Raw genomic sequence first — 18,406 nt, 5'->3', positions numbered from 1 at the left:
ACCGTGGATTCTTTAAAAAAAAAAAAAGATTTTATTTATTTATTCATGAGAGACACAGAGAGAGACAGAGACATAGGCAGAGGAAGGAGAAGCAGGCTCCATGCAGGAGCCTGATGCGGGACTCGATCCTGGAACTCCAGGATCACGACCTGAGCCAAAGGCAGACGCTCAACTGCTTGAGCCACCCAGGTGTCCCTGATTAAGAACTCTTACTCTTTATTTTAGAAAAAAGAAATGCTTGGTTGAACTGTATTCATTATTACCTCTAACACATAAAAAGGACTTAGTGCCTTAAAATTAAAGCATATTGCTGAAATATTGTTACTGTCTTTTTTCTTTTCAGCTGTATAAAATTAGAAGAGGTAGAACCAGGCCCCAGGCACTCTTATTTCTTTGCATGATACTTCTGCTTATTGTCCTTCACACTAGCTACATGATTTATAGTCTTGCTCCCCAATATGTTATGTATGGAAGCCAAAATTATTTAATAGAGGTAAGTGCAAAATTTTGAACGTCATCATTTTGGTATTTTAAAAATAGTGATATTTACAACCAAATTTTAATTTGTGAAGGCTGGTATAAGATAATAACTAAACAGATTAAGTTTAACATTGCTTAAACAGGTTTTTCATTCCCTTTTTGAGCATGTTTATGTTTGTTTTGTACAAGTTTTTTTTTAATAATACTCTGAATTTTATTATAATGGTTCTTTAAATGGATTCCATGGTGCTATGCTCCTGAGCTTTATCTTGGTCCTTTATTAAAATTCATAATATTTCTTTTGAAATAATACTTTAAGTAGTTTTATTAATATAGCTCCCAAAAAGTTTTGATGAGCAAAGTATGTCTGATTATTGGAACTGTGAATCCCATAGGAAAGACTTTAAAAATATTTATTTGTGGGTTGTCTGAGCTTTCTTTTAACATGACAATTGTCCTCTTACCTGTTACACCCCAACGTTGATTTTTCAGAAGCCAGCTGTGGGTCCTGATTGTAACTGGACAGCTAACTTGGTTTTTTTGACAGTTTAAAATATTTTGACCATATCTGATTCTACCTCTGTGTAGTTCTTTTCTTTTTCCTAAAATACCTCTCACTCTACTTAATAATGCAAATCGCATCTGTGTTTCATGTTCTAGTTCAAGTTTTGCTGTAATGGAGTCTTTGGTTACTAATCTAGTCTGCCCAGATCACTCCTTTTTAGCCTGTACTTCCTCCATTCTTTACTTTAACATGTACTTAGTAACAAATATATAACAAGCACATTAAACCTTCCCTCAGATCATACTAATAAATATTGCCGGTGGCTGAAAAATCAATTCATTGACAGATATTAATAATGTAGGTGGAACAAATATAAGGCACAAACTATTATAGAGGTACATGAGTAACCTGGGTTTGGGAGACAGTACTAGAAGATCACCTGAATCGTGTTTTCCACTTCTTATATCTTTTTATTCTCTTCGGGCCTTATCACCTGCACCTGGTTCACTAGGTCATGCTTATTAAACTTTCTTCTATGAATAAATGAAGGGAGATCATGCATTTGCATGGACAAAAGATATTCTTATTGCACAGTGGAAAAATAAGTAAGGTGTTTCTCTGGGAAGAAGCTCTGTTGTTCAGTCCAGTACTTAAAGATTGTTGCAAAAAAGTCCTAATTTGTTAAAATTTACCATAAATCCTTTTGTTCTAATTGTAATTTTGTGTAAAATTTACCTTTTAAAATATAAGCTAGGTGTAGTTTAACAGAAAACAGAATAAAATTCATAATATGCTTACTTTTTCATCCGATTATATTTCTTAATATATTTACATTTTAACTGTATTTTTGTCTTTTAGAGCAATATAACTTATGATGACCATAAAAACAATTCAGCCTTCCCTGTGCCAAAGAGATGTGATGCTGATGCCCCTGAAGGTAAGGCAGCTCTTATCAACTCTTTTAGAATTTATAACTCTATGAGAAAAGAGTTGGCTTGCATTTTGTTGCATTAATCATTTAATGCATCTATTTTAATATGTGGTGACAAAGGAACTTTTAGCAAGAAGAAATTGGTAAGTCTTTTCAATGGAAAATTTCTTTGTGATATATAGATTTCCATTAAGGAAAGGAACATTATAAATTCGTTAGTTACTAAGTAACAAAAGGTAGTTACTATTTATTACATTTATTACTGAAATAAGAAATCACTTTTAAATGCCTTTTTTACCCCTTGAAAAACACAAGATAGTTTTGGTGGAATCTAATTCTTAGAACCAAGACAAAAAGTACCTATGACTTAAAACTTTTCATTCATATACGTCTAGTTATTTTACTTAAGAATAATAATGTTAATGATAATAGCAGTTCACTTTTAAGAGCATATAACTGTTCCAGTTCCAGTTGTAACTGGAACTATGGTAAGTATTTTATGTGTATTCTAAGAAAAACTCTGTGATCCTATGCTTTTAACCTATTTTTAGAGATTTTTTCTTCTTTCTGTTTATTAAGGTAATTTTTTTCCTTTTGAATATTATTCTGTCCTGATTAAGGATTCCAGATTCATTTTTCATTTGCAGATTTTTCCCTACTCTTATCTTCAAAATGCTTTTCCCATCAGGGTAAAGTAATATTTCAAATGTAGTATATTTTTTCATAAATCACTCATGGGTGCCATTATAAAAAGATAAATTCTGAGTTTTTTAGTAGGGTCAACTGCAGACTGTGATGGTGTAATAGAAAGAATAGGCCTAGCCCAGAGTGGAAGTAATTAACTCCACCTTGAGGAGATTTTTGTTGTGCAGTGGTAGTCAAAAGAAAGGCTTTTGGAAAAGTGACACCAAAGCTGCATTTCAAGGTTAAAGAAGAATTTATCTGATGTGCATCAGGGGAAGTTGTTCTGGGCCTATGAAAAAAATGCACAATAAAATTATCATAAACTATATGGGTATGTGTTTAAAAGAATCTAAACCATTGTTATTGTATTTTAAATTCTAGGGGTAGGAGGTTGGAGGGAGGGAGGAAATGAGATTGAAAAGTTAGCGGTCAGATCACAAAATGTTTTGGAAAATAACTTAAGAGTCAATGAAGAGTTTTAAGCAAGATTCTAGAATGGCCCCCCAGTTACCAAGTAGTTTGGTAAATATTGGTATTACCAAATTGAGTTTAAAAATACATACTAAGATTGGACAGAATTGTAAGAAATGATTAGTTGGCCTGAGATAATCTCTAGGACATTTAGGTGGAGGTTTCATAGGCAGTTGAAACTCAGTAAGGAACTAAGAGGGTAAAGAGAAGACTGAAAAATAGTGAGAAAAATGTTGATGAAAAGGAATCTAATTGTACTGAATAAAAAGGGATATAAATCAGTGACTGAATTGACATTAGTCTTCATGGAAATTCTTCATAGGGATTATGAGAAATTAGGCAGAAACTAAAGACATGCAGGGTCAAATAATTTTTTTTTTTTAAATAGATTTTGATGATGATCTAAAATCAGGGATGGTGGCCTGGAACTAGTAGAACAGGAGAAATTGAAAAATATCAGAAAGGATGAATGATGGGACAATATCCAGTTCTAGAGGAGATGATATTAAGAACATCCAAGACAGGATGCGTTAGATAGAATGAAGGGTACCTCTTTCTCTAGATTGTGAGGAAAGAAGCAAGGACATGGACTCAAATAGTAGTTTCTTAGTGAGAGTGGGCAGGAAGTTGTTATTTGTATCTGACTGCCTCAGTTTCCTATGAAGTGTAAGTCCAGGTCATCTGCTGAGAATTGAGTAGGCCGTTTGGGGCCCATAATTCAGGAAAGTTGCAAAAGTTTTTGTTAGATAATGAAAGTGAATAAAGAAGGATCTCACTGAAGATAAATTAGTGATAGATAAATATGTCAGGGGACAGAGATGAGATTAACAATTTGTGTGTTTGTTGAACAAGTCTGTACAACCGGTGTGATTATTCTTCATCAGTGCTTAGCTTTCTGGGAAGGGTAGTTTGAAGGTTTTAAGTAGGATGCAAAGGACAGGCTAAGAGTGACAGAATAAAGTGACCAACCACAGTCTGGGATGCATAGGGAAATAAGGGAAGAGACTAGAACTGGGAGAAAAGAACAAAAAGAGAAGAGATGGGAGAACAAATCCAGTAGGATACCTTTTGTTGCCTGAAGAGTAAAACGATTATAGTATAAATAGATATGACTTGACTTTCCAGTTCTACTTCTGTAATGACTTTAGTCCCAGATTTTTTACTTTGAAATGTACACATACATCACATCACAGATAGAGTTGATATTTGAAATGCTTTGGGTTGTCATTTTTAACTAAGTGAAAATAGAATGAAAAATTACTGCTGAGTAGTTGACTTGTAATTTTTTTTTTTTAATTAAGAGGGCACTGACCCTGAAGATCTAAAATAGGTTCTGCTTTTAAAGTTCTTATGACAGTATTGAAACTTTAGCAGAAAAATAAATAAAAACAAATTAATATTTCAATATTATGTTGCACTGGTAAAGAGAATTTAAAGTTTTCTGTATTGCTGAACAGAGTGAATTCATGTAATGCTCAAGTATCATCTGACTAAAGCTTATTTAGTATCATCTAAATAAGCTTTAGTCAGAAGATATACTTGAGCATAATTTTTTATGAATCCTATTTAGTATTTCTTTTTCTGTCTAACCTAATTTACAGTAGTTAAAATGACTCTGAACTGTTTGAATATTTTTCTTAAACATTTCAGTTGACTTATCCTTTGAAAATATTACTTTGCAGTGCAAAACACACCCTTTAGATTTATGGATTTGATTAATGTTTCTCAATTTTTTCTTTTGTTCTCTAGCTCATTTTTATTTTCCTGGTAGAAATATCATTGGATTTGGGGTAGCAGGGCAGATTTTTTAATAAAAATAATGATGGAGAAAGACAAAGAACAGATAAGGACATGTGATTTGACACGTAGGAGTAGGGGTGGTGTGGAATATATGGTGACAGGCTGGTATGGCTGTATCCATATAAACACAAACTTGGAAATCTCAGCATACAGAGAAAAAAACACTGTTGTTTGTGACATTTTGGTGGGCACATTTGACTAGAGTAGATGGTGCTACAATATAAATATGCCATAAAGCACTTGGTGGCACTTTTGTTATGTGTCTATTGCAAGTAACAGAATCTTGAAGAGTTCAGGATTTAGAAACAAAAATTATAATTTATAACGTTATACTTAAGATTAGTTCTGATGAAAGATAATCTGGAAAGATTATCTGGAAAGATATTAAAGCAACAATTTCTAAAAATACATATGTGGATCTCTTATCAATCAGTTCATTTTAGAGACTTTTTTCTTAAGTAATAATGTGTTAATTAATATATGGGGTAGTCTTGCATTCATTAAACATATAGAAGAAATTACTGACACCTAGTTTTAAGTGTTTATAGTGTCTCAGATTCAAAAGAGAGTTATTCACCTAAAAATAGGTTTTTGTGTTTACAATAATTTCTTACAGAATAGAATGATTTTAGCAGATTTATGAGGAATACTTATCATACTGGGTTTATAAACTTTTCCTAAAATGACAATATTACATAATTTATCTTGACAGGTAGTACATAGTTTATATGTTTAAAGTGAGTCAACTTGGCAAATTAGAAATCAAGTTTTAAGTTTTACATGCCATTGTGGCAAAAGGATTTTTACATTCCTAGTTTTACATTATTTAATTGCTACTTCATCTAAAAACTGTTAATATATAATTTATATGGTAATGTAAATAAAATAGTTAAAATAAACAATTATCACAAGTCACATAAACATACATAAATATTGGAATCAAAATAGAAGGTTGAAAAATCATTGTCCCTTAATGGACAAATACAATAGGCATTGTGAGTCCTGAGGTAGATTTTGGGAAAGTGTCAGAGGAAATACATATCCCTATTATACGTATCTCTGCCATTGAATAACACATAGGCTAATGGAGTTGGATATGAAAATAAATAATTGTAATAGAAGGAAAAGTAAGTGGCAAACTATAAAGAAATGATAGACAAAATTCTTTAGGAAGGCAAAAGAGAATAATGATTTATTCTGCCCAGGGGGCAGTATAACATTTCAGCTGGGCCCAAAAGCATAAGTTAAATAAATCTAAATGAACAACAACAACAAAAAAATGAGGATAGTCCAAGCAGAGAAGGCACCTGCATTAATAAGGCATAAAGACATAAATATATTTGGCATATTATGGTAATAGTAAATTATGGCAAGAGCATTGGATATTTGTGGAATGCAGTGAGGGATGAGGGAAGATAATATGTTTCCAAATATAAAAATCCAAGTCTTATCTGTGCTGTTCTATTTAATTCTTTTATACTTTCTTGAAGTAAACGTGTGTTGTCTTACTTGGAACTGGAAATGAAGTGGTCTGTATAAGTCAAACTTGATTTTTGTGGGTTATTCTGATTAAGTGTATTTGTTAACATATATAGCCAGTCTTAAATAAACAAATGATTTACTACATAGCGTTAGATTTTAGCTTAGGATATAATTTTTCTAGGACAAATAGTTAAGATGACTCAAGGTAGCTGGTGATCCTAAAATAGAAGTTGATGTGTTAAACTAAACCACATGAATTATAAAAAACTAAGCAGACTTAAAAAGTAAAGCAGAGTTATAATTGTATATACTAAGTACAAAGGGAAAAGTGAGAATTATTTTGAATTGATAATGTTGAAAAAAAAGTAAAATGTTTATGATACCTTTAGAAAGTAATTAAACACTAAATTCTGAAGTAAGCCCATCATCAAGAAATGACTCAAATACTTCTTTCTCCTTAAATAAAACTTGTTTACTTGGCTGTTTTGCCAGCAAATAAACACGTTGACCTATTTTGTCAAAACTTAAGTACTTATCCTTCTAAAAACATTTATCTCTAACATACTATGTCAGTTATGGATAGAGAATTCTTTTTCTCCTTATTTTCTGTGTGAGAAGTATAGAGATAGAAATAAAGGCCACAAAGAGATATGTAAGTTGTAAGTAGGATTAGTCAGGGTTTGCTGGGCAGAAAAGCTATGAGACTGGATGAGAGATCACCAAGAGACTGAATATAAATGGAGAAGAGGTACAGTACTCACTCTGGAACTGTCCAATGGTAAGAGGTTAGAAAGAAGAGCAAGCAGCAAAGAAATAAGAAGGGACAGTGAGTTAGGTAAAAATTAGGCAAGGGAAGAGTGGTGCACCATTTCAAGTGCTGGCATTTGCCAAATTAAAAAAGAGAGAGAGAGAAACTATTTAAACAGATGATGACAATAGGAAGAGGAGGACTTTTGCAATAAGGAAAAACTCTCTTACTGTGAGATCTCTAATTGTTGCCAAGATAAGGCAGAAAAGAGGTTTTTTGTTTGTTTGTTTGTCTCTAGGTAGGGAGGAGTAAATAAGGCTAGAAAGAGCCAGGTGTTTGGGAGTAGGGTGATGAGAGAATGATCCCCCCACCCGCCCCAAGGTCAGCCAAGGGGGTGTGTTCAGGAGCAGATGCAGGCTAAGGCAGGCCAGATTTAAGGGTTTTGGAGAAGGAGAGGAATTTAAATTGGGGCCAAATCAAATTAATAAGACTTTTGTCCTGATTGATCAGTGTAGACACACAGCTCAGGTCATCTTTTTTGAAGCAGAGACTGGGAATTTAGAGGGCCTGTGTCTTTCTTGTCAGAGGTAAATATTTGGGGGCCATCTATGAGTCTTAACAAAGTCATGTGGGAAGGGGAATTCTTTTCCGTAAACATACAAAGAATAGGAAGATTTATTTAACCATGGTTTCCAGAATCACAGGGTCAAGTTCAACATTGTCAGGATAAATCAGGTAAGACCAGGACTAAAAAATGACTCTTGGTGGGGTGAGTTGGATGATTGACAAGAACAGTTCTGATTGGATGGTGCAGGCAGAAACCTGATGGGAACAGGTTAAAGATGGAATGAGGAGTTGAATGGCTAAGAGTTTGGAACGATTGTCATGATAAAAACCCCAAGGGGAAAAAAAAAACTGCTGAGTAAAATATCAAGTTTCTTAAAAGTATCAAAGTGTTGATAGGATCTTAAGACAAAAATCTCAATTGTTTTCAGTCATCATTAGACCAGCAGCATCTGGGAACTTGGGAACTTGTTAGAAATGTAAATTATTAGGCACCACCTTAAGCCTACTAAATCAGAAACTCTAGGGATGCAATTATACTAAGTCTTCAAAACCAGGTGTATATTTTTGCACTTAAGTAACACCATAATTCAAATCCTAAATTTTCATCATCTAAGTGAAATCGTTTATTAAAGTAAAATATAGTTTTACCAAAGCAATAAAGTTGTGTTTAATGAAAAAAATATTTTATACTGCTTCAGTTTTTAATTTATATATATATATTTTTAAAGATTTTATTTATTTATTAATGAGAGACACAGAGACGGAGAGAGAGGCAGAGATACAGGCAGAGGGAGAAGCAGGCTCCATGCAGGGAGCCTGATGTGGGACTCGATCCCGGGTCTCCAGGATCACGCCCTGGGCTGAAGGCAACGCTAAACCGCTGAGCCACCCAGGCTGCCCCTATATTTTAATTAATTAAAAGTAAATGTAAAATTAGAAGTTCAGCTCCTTAGTCTCAGTAGTCACATATGAATTATTTGATAGCCACATGTTATTTGTGGCTATTGGACATGCAGGGCTAGAACACACATAAGTGGGGCATCTTATAGGAGATGAATGTACTGTCTTGTAAAGCTGAGCCCCTCCCTCCCTCCCCCCAAGAATTACATCACCATCTGAGGATGAGCAAGAAGCAAAGTTCTATTATAACTTCCAGAAAATTGAAGGCAAAGTTGACCATAGTGTCAAGAACAGGAAGGTTAAGAATCACGTCCCTGAGAAACTGTAACCACAGTACCACCAGCTCTTTGCAGATTTGTAGTCCAAATACACATCACCAGAATGAATTTGTTTCATTGTCATCTCAGACTGGCAGATGAGGTACATGGCACAAGTAAATATAAAGGTTCACTAGAGGAACGCACCTTAATTCTAGGCCTCAAGGAATTTCCTCAAAGGAGCACAAATGAAGACATTGGAGCCAAATGTTTAAGCACACAAGGTAAAACACCATGAAAAAAAGAAGAAATAGCAGGCAGCAAAAAGACTTGCTATTAGCAGATACTGGAATTATCAACACAGGTTATAGAACAGTGAACTATGATAAAAGGAATAAGACCAGATCAAAATATTGTCAGGGAACAACAAAAAGAATGAATGAATGAAAATGTAACGGATTTGTAATGGACCCAAATACAATATTTAGAAATGAACATACAGTAATGAGAATTAAACACACTTCAGGGAACTACAGCTTTAAACCACAATGAGTTCTCCATACATTGTTTATTAGTTCCTAGAGGAAATGTGGTAGCTATTATAGCTATATGTCAGAGAAACTGGGCAGTAGCTGCACCAGTAAAACAAAATTACCATCATCAAGGGGCAGTGCATGACATCCTGAGAAAAAAGGACAGCATGAATCAAATCATGAGGAAATATCATACAAAACCAAATTGACAATTGACAAATATTGTATAAAGTAACTAGCCTGTTGTTTAACAAAGAGGTTGAGAAACTGTTACAGATTAGATATGTTAACCAAAAGTAATACATGATCCTGCGTTAGATCCTAGACTAGAGGATAAAAATACTAGAAAGAATATACTGGGATAAATGAGTTGGAATATGAACTGTAAAGTCTTAAAAATACAGTATCAAGGGCACCTGCGTGGCTCATTGATTGTCTGCCTTTGGCTCAGGTTGTGATCCCAGAGTCCTGGGATTGAGTCCCACATAGGCTCCCCGCAGGGAGCCTGCTTCTCCCTCTGCCTATGTCTCTGCCTCCCTCTGTCTCTCATGAATAAATAAATAAAGTCTTTAAGATATATATATAGTATCAACGTTAAAATTCTTGAGTAGCTATACTCTGGTTATGTAAGAGAATATCCTTCTGCTTAAAAAATCCTAAAATGTTAAGAGGTTGTTACAATATATGGTTCAGAAAAGATAAGTGTGTATATGTTAAGAGAATGATAAATGGGAGGGGGAAAAAACCACATGAGAACTGCTGAACACCACCAAATAGCAACTATTTTAAAAACTGATAGTCCCAAGAATAGACCAAGATATGAACTACTGAAGATAACCATTTCTAACTACTATTTAGGGGATATTATATATTATTTATATATTTACACATTATTTATATACTGTTAAAAATTTACATTTATATGTTATTTTTCTTAAATTCTATAAATTTAAGTTTACATCCCCAGTGGTTCAACATGATGTATTTGCCTTACAAAATGGCAAAACACATTTTGAGCATGAAAGTTCGTGAATTCCCTAAGCAATTTAGAATAAAAGGTATATGAAAGTGAGTTAATCTTTCTTGTTTATTTTTAATTTTGAATCTGCTACAAAATAATTCATCTCTCATATTTTCCTGTCACTTCTGGTATAAATTTCTAGCATCAGATAAACCTTGATTTAATTATAAACATATTCAATCATGTAAAATGAGTTATTCTTTGGTTAGGTTTACAGAATGTATTCCTATTGAGGTTCTATGCAGAAGGACAGTTTAAATTCACAAAGCACATATTAAAAACGCTTCAAAAAAAAATAAAACATCTTCAGAAATTAAACCTCTTCTCTAAAGCCACATAGTACTTTAAAACTTATTGGAGAAATTTTTCATATTTTTTAATAATCCACCAGTTTAAGTGCAGTGATGATGTTCTATATTTGGTTATATAATCCAATTTCTTTAAATAATTTAAGATTTTTTCCATAAATTTATCACCTATATTTATTGATAGAGTGATTTTTACATTTTCTTAGATGAAGCTTTTTTTTTGAAGGCTTCGAGCTGAAATAGGTGGATTTTCTAACTAAAGTGGTTTCTTATGATAGTATCAGCAACCTGTGAGAGTGGATTGGGTAGTTACTGAGACTTTAAAAAATTTAATTCTTAAATTCTTAGTACCATCCTTTTCCCTAGAATATGGAATGGTTTCTTTCTACTTGAGCTTCTAAGATTCCAGGAAATTTTATTTAGAGGTCTAGATTACTAAGCAATACTACTCATAACACTTTATGTGATCACTAACAGTGGATTCAGGTGGTATTGTTTTGTGTTTTTTGGGTGTGTGTGTGTGTTTTAAGACACAGGGTTTGATCCTAGGACCCTGGGATCATGACCTGAGCCAAAGGCAGATGCTTAACTAACTGAGCCCCTAGGTAATTTTTTTTTTTTTACCCACCCACTCATACATTGACCTGTAAGAAAAAAAAAAAAAAAAAAAAAAAGAAGAAGAAGAAAAGAAAAAAATGCTTTTTTAGGAGATTCTTATTTCTGTTTAAAAAACCAGTGTTATTAAAGGAATTACTACACTAGTTGACATTTGATGTTTGATTTATATAGTTATAAATAAAATTCACATTTTAAAGAAAGCCAATTTTAACAGGCTCAAAATGAAACTGCTCAAGATATTTCATTAGAAACTAAAGCCTTAAGGGCTATGGTCAAAAAAGGCCACTGCTGTTTTGTGATGACAGTATTTGTTAATGCCTCCTCTGGTGCTATGTGCCCACATGGATGGTCCATAAATATAATTTGAAGTGAAAATGGTACCCGACTCTTACTGTGGTTATTTAAAAGGCGGATTTTGAATATGGACTATCAGTTTAACACCTCCTACCCCATATTAGGTGAAGCTAATTAATTTTAGCTTTCTAGAATTGTGTAACTAATAAGATCTAATTCAGGATTCAGGCAATGGCCTTTGAAAAACAACTATGTGGTCTTTTTGTCTTAGAGTCTGAAAATTTGGGGTTGGGGGTGGGGATGGGTAAATTAAGGATAGTTAGATTTTGACTATTAGACAAAAAGATAGATTTAGTTATAAGACAAAGATAAGTCAACTCTTAGAATTGTGATAGTTTTGATAGCCTTGTTTAGAAAGTTAAAGGATTTCTTTGAGGAGTACACCATTAATAGCTATTACAATTTGAACACCTTTAGAAGATACTGACATATCTTTTTTAGTAATACTGAGAATCACCATCCTATCTGTCTTGAAATTTTAAGGTAAGTTTATAGATGTTTTAATTTCTGGGATTCCATATGGTCATTTAATTTTACCTACTATTCCTGTGCTGCTTCATTTAACAAATGTTTATTGATGTCTACTGTGTGTCAGCTGCTATTCTAGGTACTAGTATAACAATAGTGACAACAGAATCAAATATTCCTGTCCCCATGAAGCTTACGTAGTAGTAGGAGACAAGTTGTAAGTATTATGGAGAAACATAAAGAACCGAAGGAGAGTAACTGGTGTCCAGAAGGAGGGATGATTTGAAATTTTGAGTAGAAAGGAAATTCTTACTGAGAAGCTGTCATTTAAGGAAAACAACCTTAAGCAAGTGTGGAACAAAGGCAGCTATGTGGGAAAAGACCATTCTCGATGAAAGTAACAGCAAGTGCAGAGTAGAAGTATGCTGGAGGAAATAGAGGAACAAAAAGCAGCCAAGTTTAAGGACTTTAGCTTTTACTTTCAGATGCAGGATTATGAGTAGAAGAGTGACATGATGTTCCCAAAGGATCACTTTACTGTGTTGCCTAGGGACCAGGGCTTAGCATACTTTTTCTGTGAAGGATAAGATAGTAAATATTTTAGGCTTTGTGAGACATACTGTGTAGCTCTGCCTTTGCAGTATTAAAGCTGCCATAAACAGTACATTATGGATGGCTGTGGCCATGTTCCAGTAAAACTTACAAAAACAGGTGATGGGCTAAATGTAACCTTTGGGTTATAATTTGCCAACCCCTGAGATTGACCATAATAAATAAACCCAAGGACAAAAACAGGTTGACAGGAAGCTTTTTCAGTAATCCAAGAGAGAGCCTGTGATGATGATGCAAGTGGCAAGAAGTGGTCAGATGCTGTTGTATTTTGAAGGTAGAACCAGTAGGATTTTCTGAGAAATCTAGTTATAGGCTAGGAGAGAAAAAGGGGTCAGGAATGATGCCTCTGTTTTGTTTTTTTTTTTTAGCATTTTAATTAGAAAATGTTACTTAATGTTTTGTATTCTACTTATTAGATAATATCTAGAATAGTTGTCTTTGAAAACTGCTTGCAGCTATTAAGGTTATACTTTTTTTCTTTGAGCCTGTTTGACTTTGTTTTGTTCCTGGTATTCCTTATTAAATAGAAAACTAATAAGATAACCTATTAACTTCTCGGTCTCACTGTTGGTCATTGCACATTTTCTCATTAGATTTCCCCTACAGTTGAGAGCAAGTGTGGTCATGTGGTATGTGGGGTTAGGGCATTAACCTCATGGTCAAGAAAGCAAGCAAAATAAAGATGTTAGCCTGTTAGCTGTTTATTGGTAGCTTTATAAGACTTATCAATATAAGTGAAAATAATATACAGAGCCTACCTTATTTTGGTAATGTTTATTAAAATGTTTAAAATGACTAGTTCTTGATGAAGACAGTATAAACTACTAGATAAAGCCTTTGAACTATACTTACTGACTTCACTATTTCTCACACTACCACCATTCTTCAAAGCACACTTAACCTTCATTCACTCTTCCTCCACACCCAGGCAGCTGCTAAGGGATGCAGCTTGTTGCCAGAATGACCCTCACATCTCACATGAATTGTACCTTTTAACTAGTGCTCCAGTCTAATCTACACTGCACAGTGCTGTTAGCTTAATTGTTCTGAAGCAGTGATTATCAAACTTATATATGCATCTGAGTTTCTAGAAGGCTTGTTAAACACCAATGGCAAATTTTTGATTCAGTAAATCTGAGGTGGGAGAATTTTCCGAGGGTTCTGGTCTGGGAGCCACACTGTAGAAACCACTGATCTAAAGTAAGTACTCTGATAATGCCATTTCCCCCAATAGAAACCTTAAGTGCTTCTCCGCCTCATCATCTGACAGATTCAATCTAGGATTGAAGGACTACCTCTATTTTAACCCATCCTACAGCTATGTAGCTTTTTTTCATACATTTTCTGAACATCGCCATCTTTTCCACCTTTGCTTTTCAACTATTTGTTCTTGAAATATCACAACTAGTTTCTATGCCACCCTGCCTGTTTTCATTGCTGAGTCCTATGATGTTTATTTCAAACCTAACCATTTTTTTTTGAGCCTCTAAACATGAGCAGTCTCTTTTTATCCATTGAATTCTCATATCATTTACATTTTATGACTACCTTACTCTGTCTTAATTTATGGTCATTTATATATATTATCTCTGTTTTAGTTTTTTAAATTTTCTTAATCTCTATGCCCAACGTACTACTCAAACTCATAACCCTTAGATCAAGAGTTGCATGCTCTACTGACTGAGCCACCCAGGCACCCCTGTTCTCTTATAGGAATGTAAGCTCCTTGAGGATAAGAAAATATTATCTAAGTATAGTTTTCTATCTTCCTCAAAATAACAATCTAGAATTAAACCAGTTTTTTATTTGTTATTTTTCTTTGTCATTTTAAAAATGTTATTTAAGTATCATAAAATATTAGTTTAGCTAGCATCTTCTAGCTTCTTTTTTTTAAGATTTTATTTATTTATTCACGAGAAACACAGAGGGAGAGAGAGAGAGAGAGAGAGATGTAGAGACACAGGCAGAGGGAGAAGCAGACTCCATGCATGGAGCCTGATGTGGGACTCGATCCTATGTCTCCAGGATCAGGCCCTGGGCTAAAGGCGGCACTAAACCACTGAGCCACTGAGGCTGCCCATTCTAGCTTCTTTCTTATTTAATCTGTTGGATGAAATCCATTGTACCTTCTAAGTCCCTATTGACTTCTTTTTCTTATTTAGATCAATTGTTTTCTGATTCTGCTGCTTATCAGTAATGTTATTATTTCTGTTCATTGGACTTTAGATGCATTATAAGCCATATCTTTTTTCTTGATTTCCTCTCCCAACCCCTTAGTTTTTCTTGAGTTTAAAAAAAAAAAATGCCTTGTATTTTCACATCTGAAAATGACTTATATGTCCAAAAAGTATCTCAGTTTATATAATTGATGGGTAATTTGGTTGCACTTAGAAATCCACATAAGAAATCATTTCTTTTAGAATTGTAAAGGCATTGTGTCATCTTCTTTTATTTTTTAACTGGTCACATCTTTCGTTTTTTAACTGGTGAGAAATCTCATGCCGTCTACTACTTTTGTTTTTTTGTTTTGTTTTGTTTTGTTTTGAAATTTAGTTATGGACTTACTTTATTTTTTTTTGCAAATTTATTTTTTATTGGTGTTCAATTTGCCAACATATAGAATAACACCCAGTGCTCATCCCATCAAGTGCCCCCCACAGTGCCTGTCACCCAGTCGCTCCCACCCCCCTCCCACTTCCCCTTCCCCTACCCTAGTTCGTTTCTGCTACTTCTTTTGAAGCTAACTTGGTAAGTTCTCTTTTCTCCATTCTCTCTTGGGGAGCTCATCTTCATTAGTTGCTGGATATCTTCAGTTCATCATCTATCTCATCCATATTTCATATTCTATGCCTACCGTTTTACTCTGGATACTTGAGTGTTTGTTCAGCTTTATCTTCAAACCATATCCTAAAATTTTTATTTCATATAACAAAGTCATAACTTTCCTCAAGTACTTATTCTGATCTTTTTCAAGCATCCTTGTTTTATGGATGTAAAATCTTATTCAATACCTGAAGGTACTAAACATTTTTCTTAATGGTTTCCTTTAAATAAAATTACAATTCTGTTTATCTTGGAACAATTCTGTTTATCGTGTCCTTTCTCCTTCATGCTGATAGTTTCTGTATATATCTGATGTATTCATATTTATGCTAATTTACATTTAAGTATCAGGAACTAGGAAGCCTCATCATGGGAACTCTGTGACTGAGGTTTCTAGTGATCCTTAAATTATATTTTAAAATAAATGGGAGGGAAACTAGTTGTTTTATTGGAAACCTTTTAAGTGTGGCTTTTCATCTTCCAGGTTATTGTTGATTTTCATCACCTGATGGCTTACTTCCCATTCTGTTTGCTGTTAAGAGATTGCTGCTGGTTTTATTCCTATACTCTAACTTTTAATGAGGTCCTGAGAAGGAAAGAAACAAATGACTGTGCCCAGTCTGTCATCTTGAACCAAAAAGTTTTGTTCTCAACAGATTGAAATAGTTCTTCATGCTTAAGTACTGTAAATTTATAATCTTTTACTTGACAAATAACAAGTTTGTGAATTGATAGCTTTATTTGATTTAAATCTACCTACCTTTCAAATGCTCCTATACCTTGGTCTTTATTGTCTATATTGGGCTTCAGATAACTGACCGAACAGAGAAGAGACTAATATATTAGCCAGCTGTGAGTTTATTAATTTATCATAGGAAATATAACTATTAAAGAAACTAGAGACTCAGGGTTAGTGAATTCTCACCGCAGAGAAAGAATGTGTTTTGAAAACCAAATTTATAGTCACAGTTTCTAGGTAGGCATAGAATCATAAAGAAGGCCTCATTGATCTTATTGGCTGGTATCATCTAGCTGAGATAGCCTGATATATTGTGTCATCCATTGTCAAGTGAGGTTGCCATGCAGACCAGAAAATTAGGTATTGACTACAGCATCATTTTTCCTGGGTTTTGCTTGCAATCCAGAAAGTCTCTTGATGTCAGAGTTCTTTTTCTAGGTGACATTTTTACTCTGTTGATAAAAGTTCAACTAAGAATACTAAAGTTAATTAGGTGTAAGCTTTCTGAGTTCTCTGGAATCTATGCCAAAGCCAACCTAGGTAATTTTGTGAAAATTAACCTCTTGTATAGAGATTCTTGCTCAAGGTTGCTAACTCCTAAAACAGTCTTTTTTTTTAAATCACATGTAGATTTCTAAATTTAATTTTCAGAAGATCAGTCTATCAAAAAAAAAAAAAAAAAGATCAGACTGTCCTGTCACTATATATCACAAGCAGATACTATTTCATTGTCACTTAGAAAGAAACTGATATCCAGAAGTTAGATGACTCACCCCAGAATCTCACAGTATATGTGGCAGACTCAAGAACCAAATCTCACTTTTCTATCTCTACCTTTAATATTTTCTACTATACTCATTACACTATTACTATTTTATGAAAAAAATATAATGGAAAATGGTTGTTCTTTCTGTTTTATATTTGACTGTCTTTGGGCAATTAAGACTAGTAGACAGTAAATCTTAATTAATTTAGAATTTACTAATGAGTTTGTGATTATTTCTACAGATTATATGCTAATGCTTATCTCTGTGACTCCCATTTTATAAATTTTATATGGCCAGTGAGTAATATAGTGATATTAGGAACATTCTTTCTTGGAACACTACATATTTTAGCACCTTTGTAATACCTTACATTTTTAAAAGTATAATCAAAGCTCAACAGAAGTTATCATTTGTTCTTAAAAATAATCACTGTAGAATTCATTCTTTTTTTTTTTTTAAGATTTTATTTATTTGAGAGAGAGCATGAGCGAGAGACAGCACACGCAGGGGAAGGGGTAGAGAGAGAGGGAGAAGCAGAGTAACCACTGAGCAGGGAGCTCCCCATGCAGGGCTCAATCCCAGCACCCTGAGCTGAAGGCAAATGCTTAAACCAACTGTGCCACCTAAGCACCCCTGTAAAACTTATTGTTTAGTGTAAAACATCTGACAAGTGGTATCTTTATTAACCTGATACAGTTTGTGTATTCATAAAATATAATAAAACTACTTCCTTTAGAATTTCTGTACTTCTTTATGTTTACCAGTTCTTTCCCTTTTGACTAGCCCCCCAGTGAAATTTAACAAAACATTGATTTAACTGAATACCATTTGTTCAATTTTAAGAAATATAGAACTTTGATTTTTATTATGTATTTTAATTTTTTTCTGCCCCTTTTTATTTGGATGTGTGTTGTAAGTATATCAAAATTTTTTACGCGTGTATATTTCATATGCTGTAAGTCCATTTGACACTAAAACAGTGATTAACTGGAATTATACCTCTAAAATCTTTCAGTCTAACCTTTTTTTTTTCCATCCTAACAGCTCACATTTTCACTTGGATTGTCTTCTGCCTGAGTGAACTTCCATCTACTCTCAGTCCCTTCTGCTAGTCTATAGCCACTCATGTTATTCTCTTTCTTAAAATCATTTAATAACTCCTAATCCTATCACAATAAAATTGAGCTCCTTAGTCTGTATATAGTTAAGATTCATATGTCTATTTTAAATATTCAATATTTAAATATTCAAGACCCTAATCAGAAATCAAAGTTAGCATAATCTTGGATAGCCATGAGAAATGAAGTGGCATTCTAAATAGTCCAGTCTTCTGCTAGT

The 18,406-nt window shown here is 33.7% G+C and overlaps 1 protein-coding gene across 1 annotated transcript in view; it reads left to right on the top strand.

Annotated features, from left to right (window-relative positions):
* Nucleotides 1–18,406, top strand: part of LMBRD1 (LMBR1 domain containing 1) — a 109,211-nt gene that overhangs the window by 85,763 nt on the left and 5,042 nt on the right. The window contains exons 13-14 of the mRNA XM_025991127.2: nt 344–493; nt 1,844–1,922. Coding sequence (XP_025846912.1) covers nt 344–493; nt 1,844–1,922 — 229 coding nt within the window. The remainder of the gene's footprint in view (nt 1–343; nt 494–1,843; nt 1,923–18,406) is intronic.

Source organism: Vulpes vulpes, chromosome 1 (assembly GCF_048418805.1).
Source record: "Vulpes vulpes isolate BD-2025 chromosome 1, VulVul3, whole genome shotgun sequence".
Taxonomy (NCBI): Eukaryota; Metazoa; Chordata; class Mammalia; order Carnivora; family Canidae; genus Vulpes; species Vulpes vulpes.
This window is presented reverse-complemented; position numbering and strand designations above follow the sequence as displayed.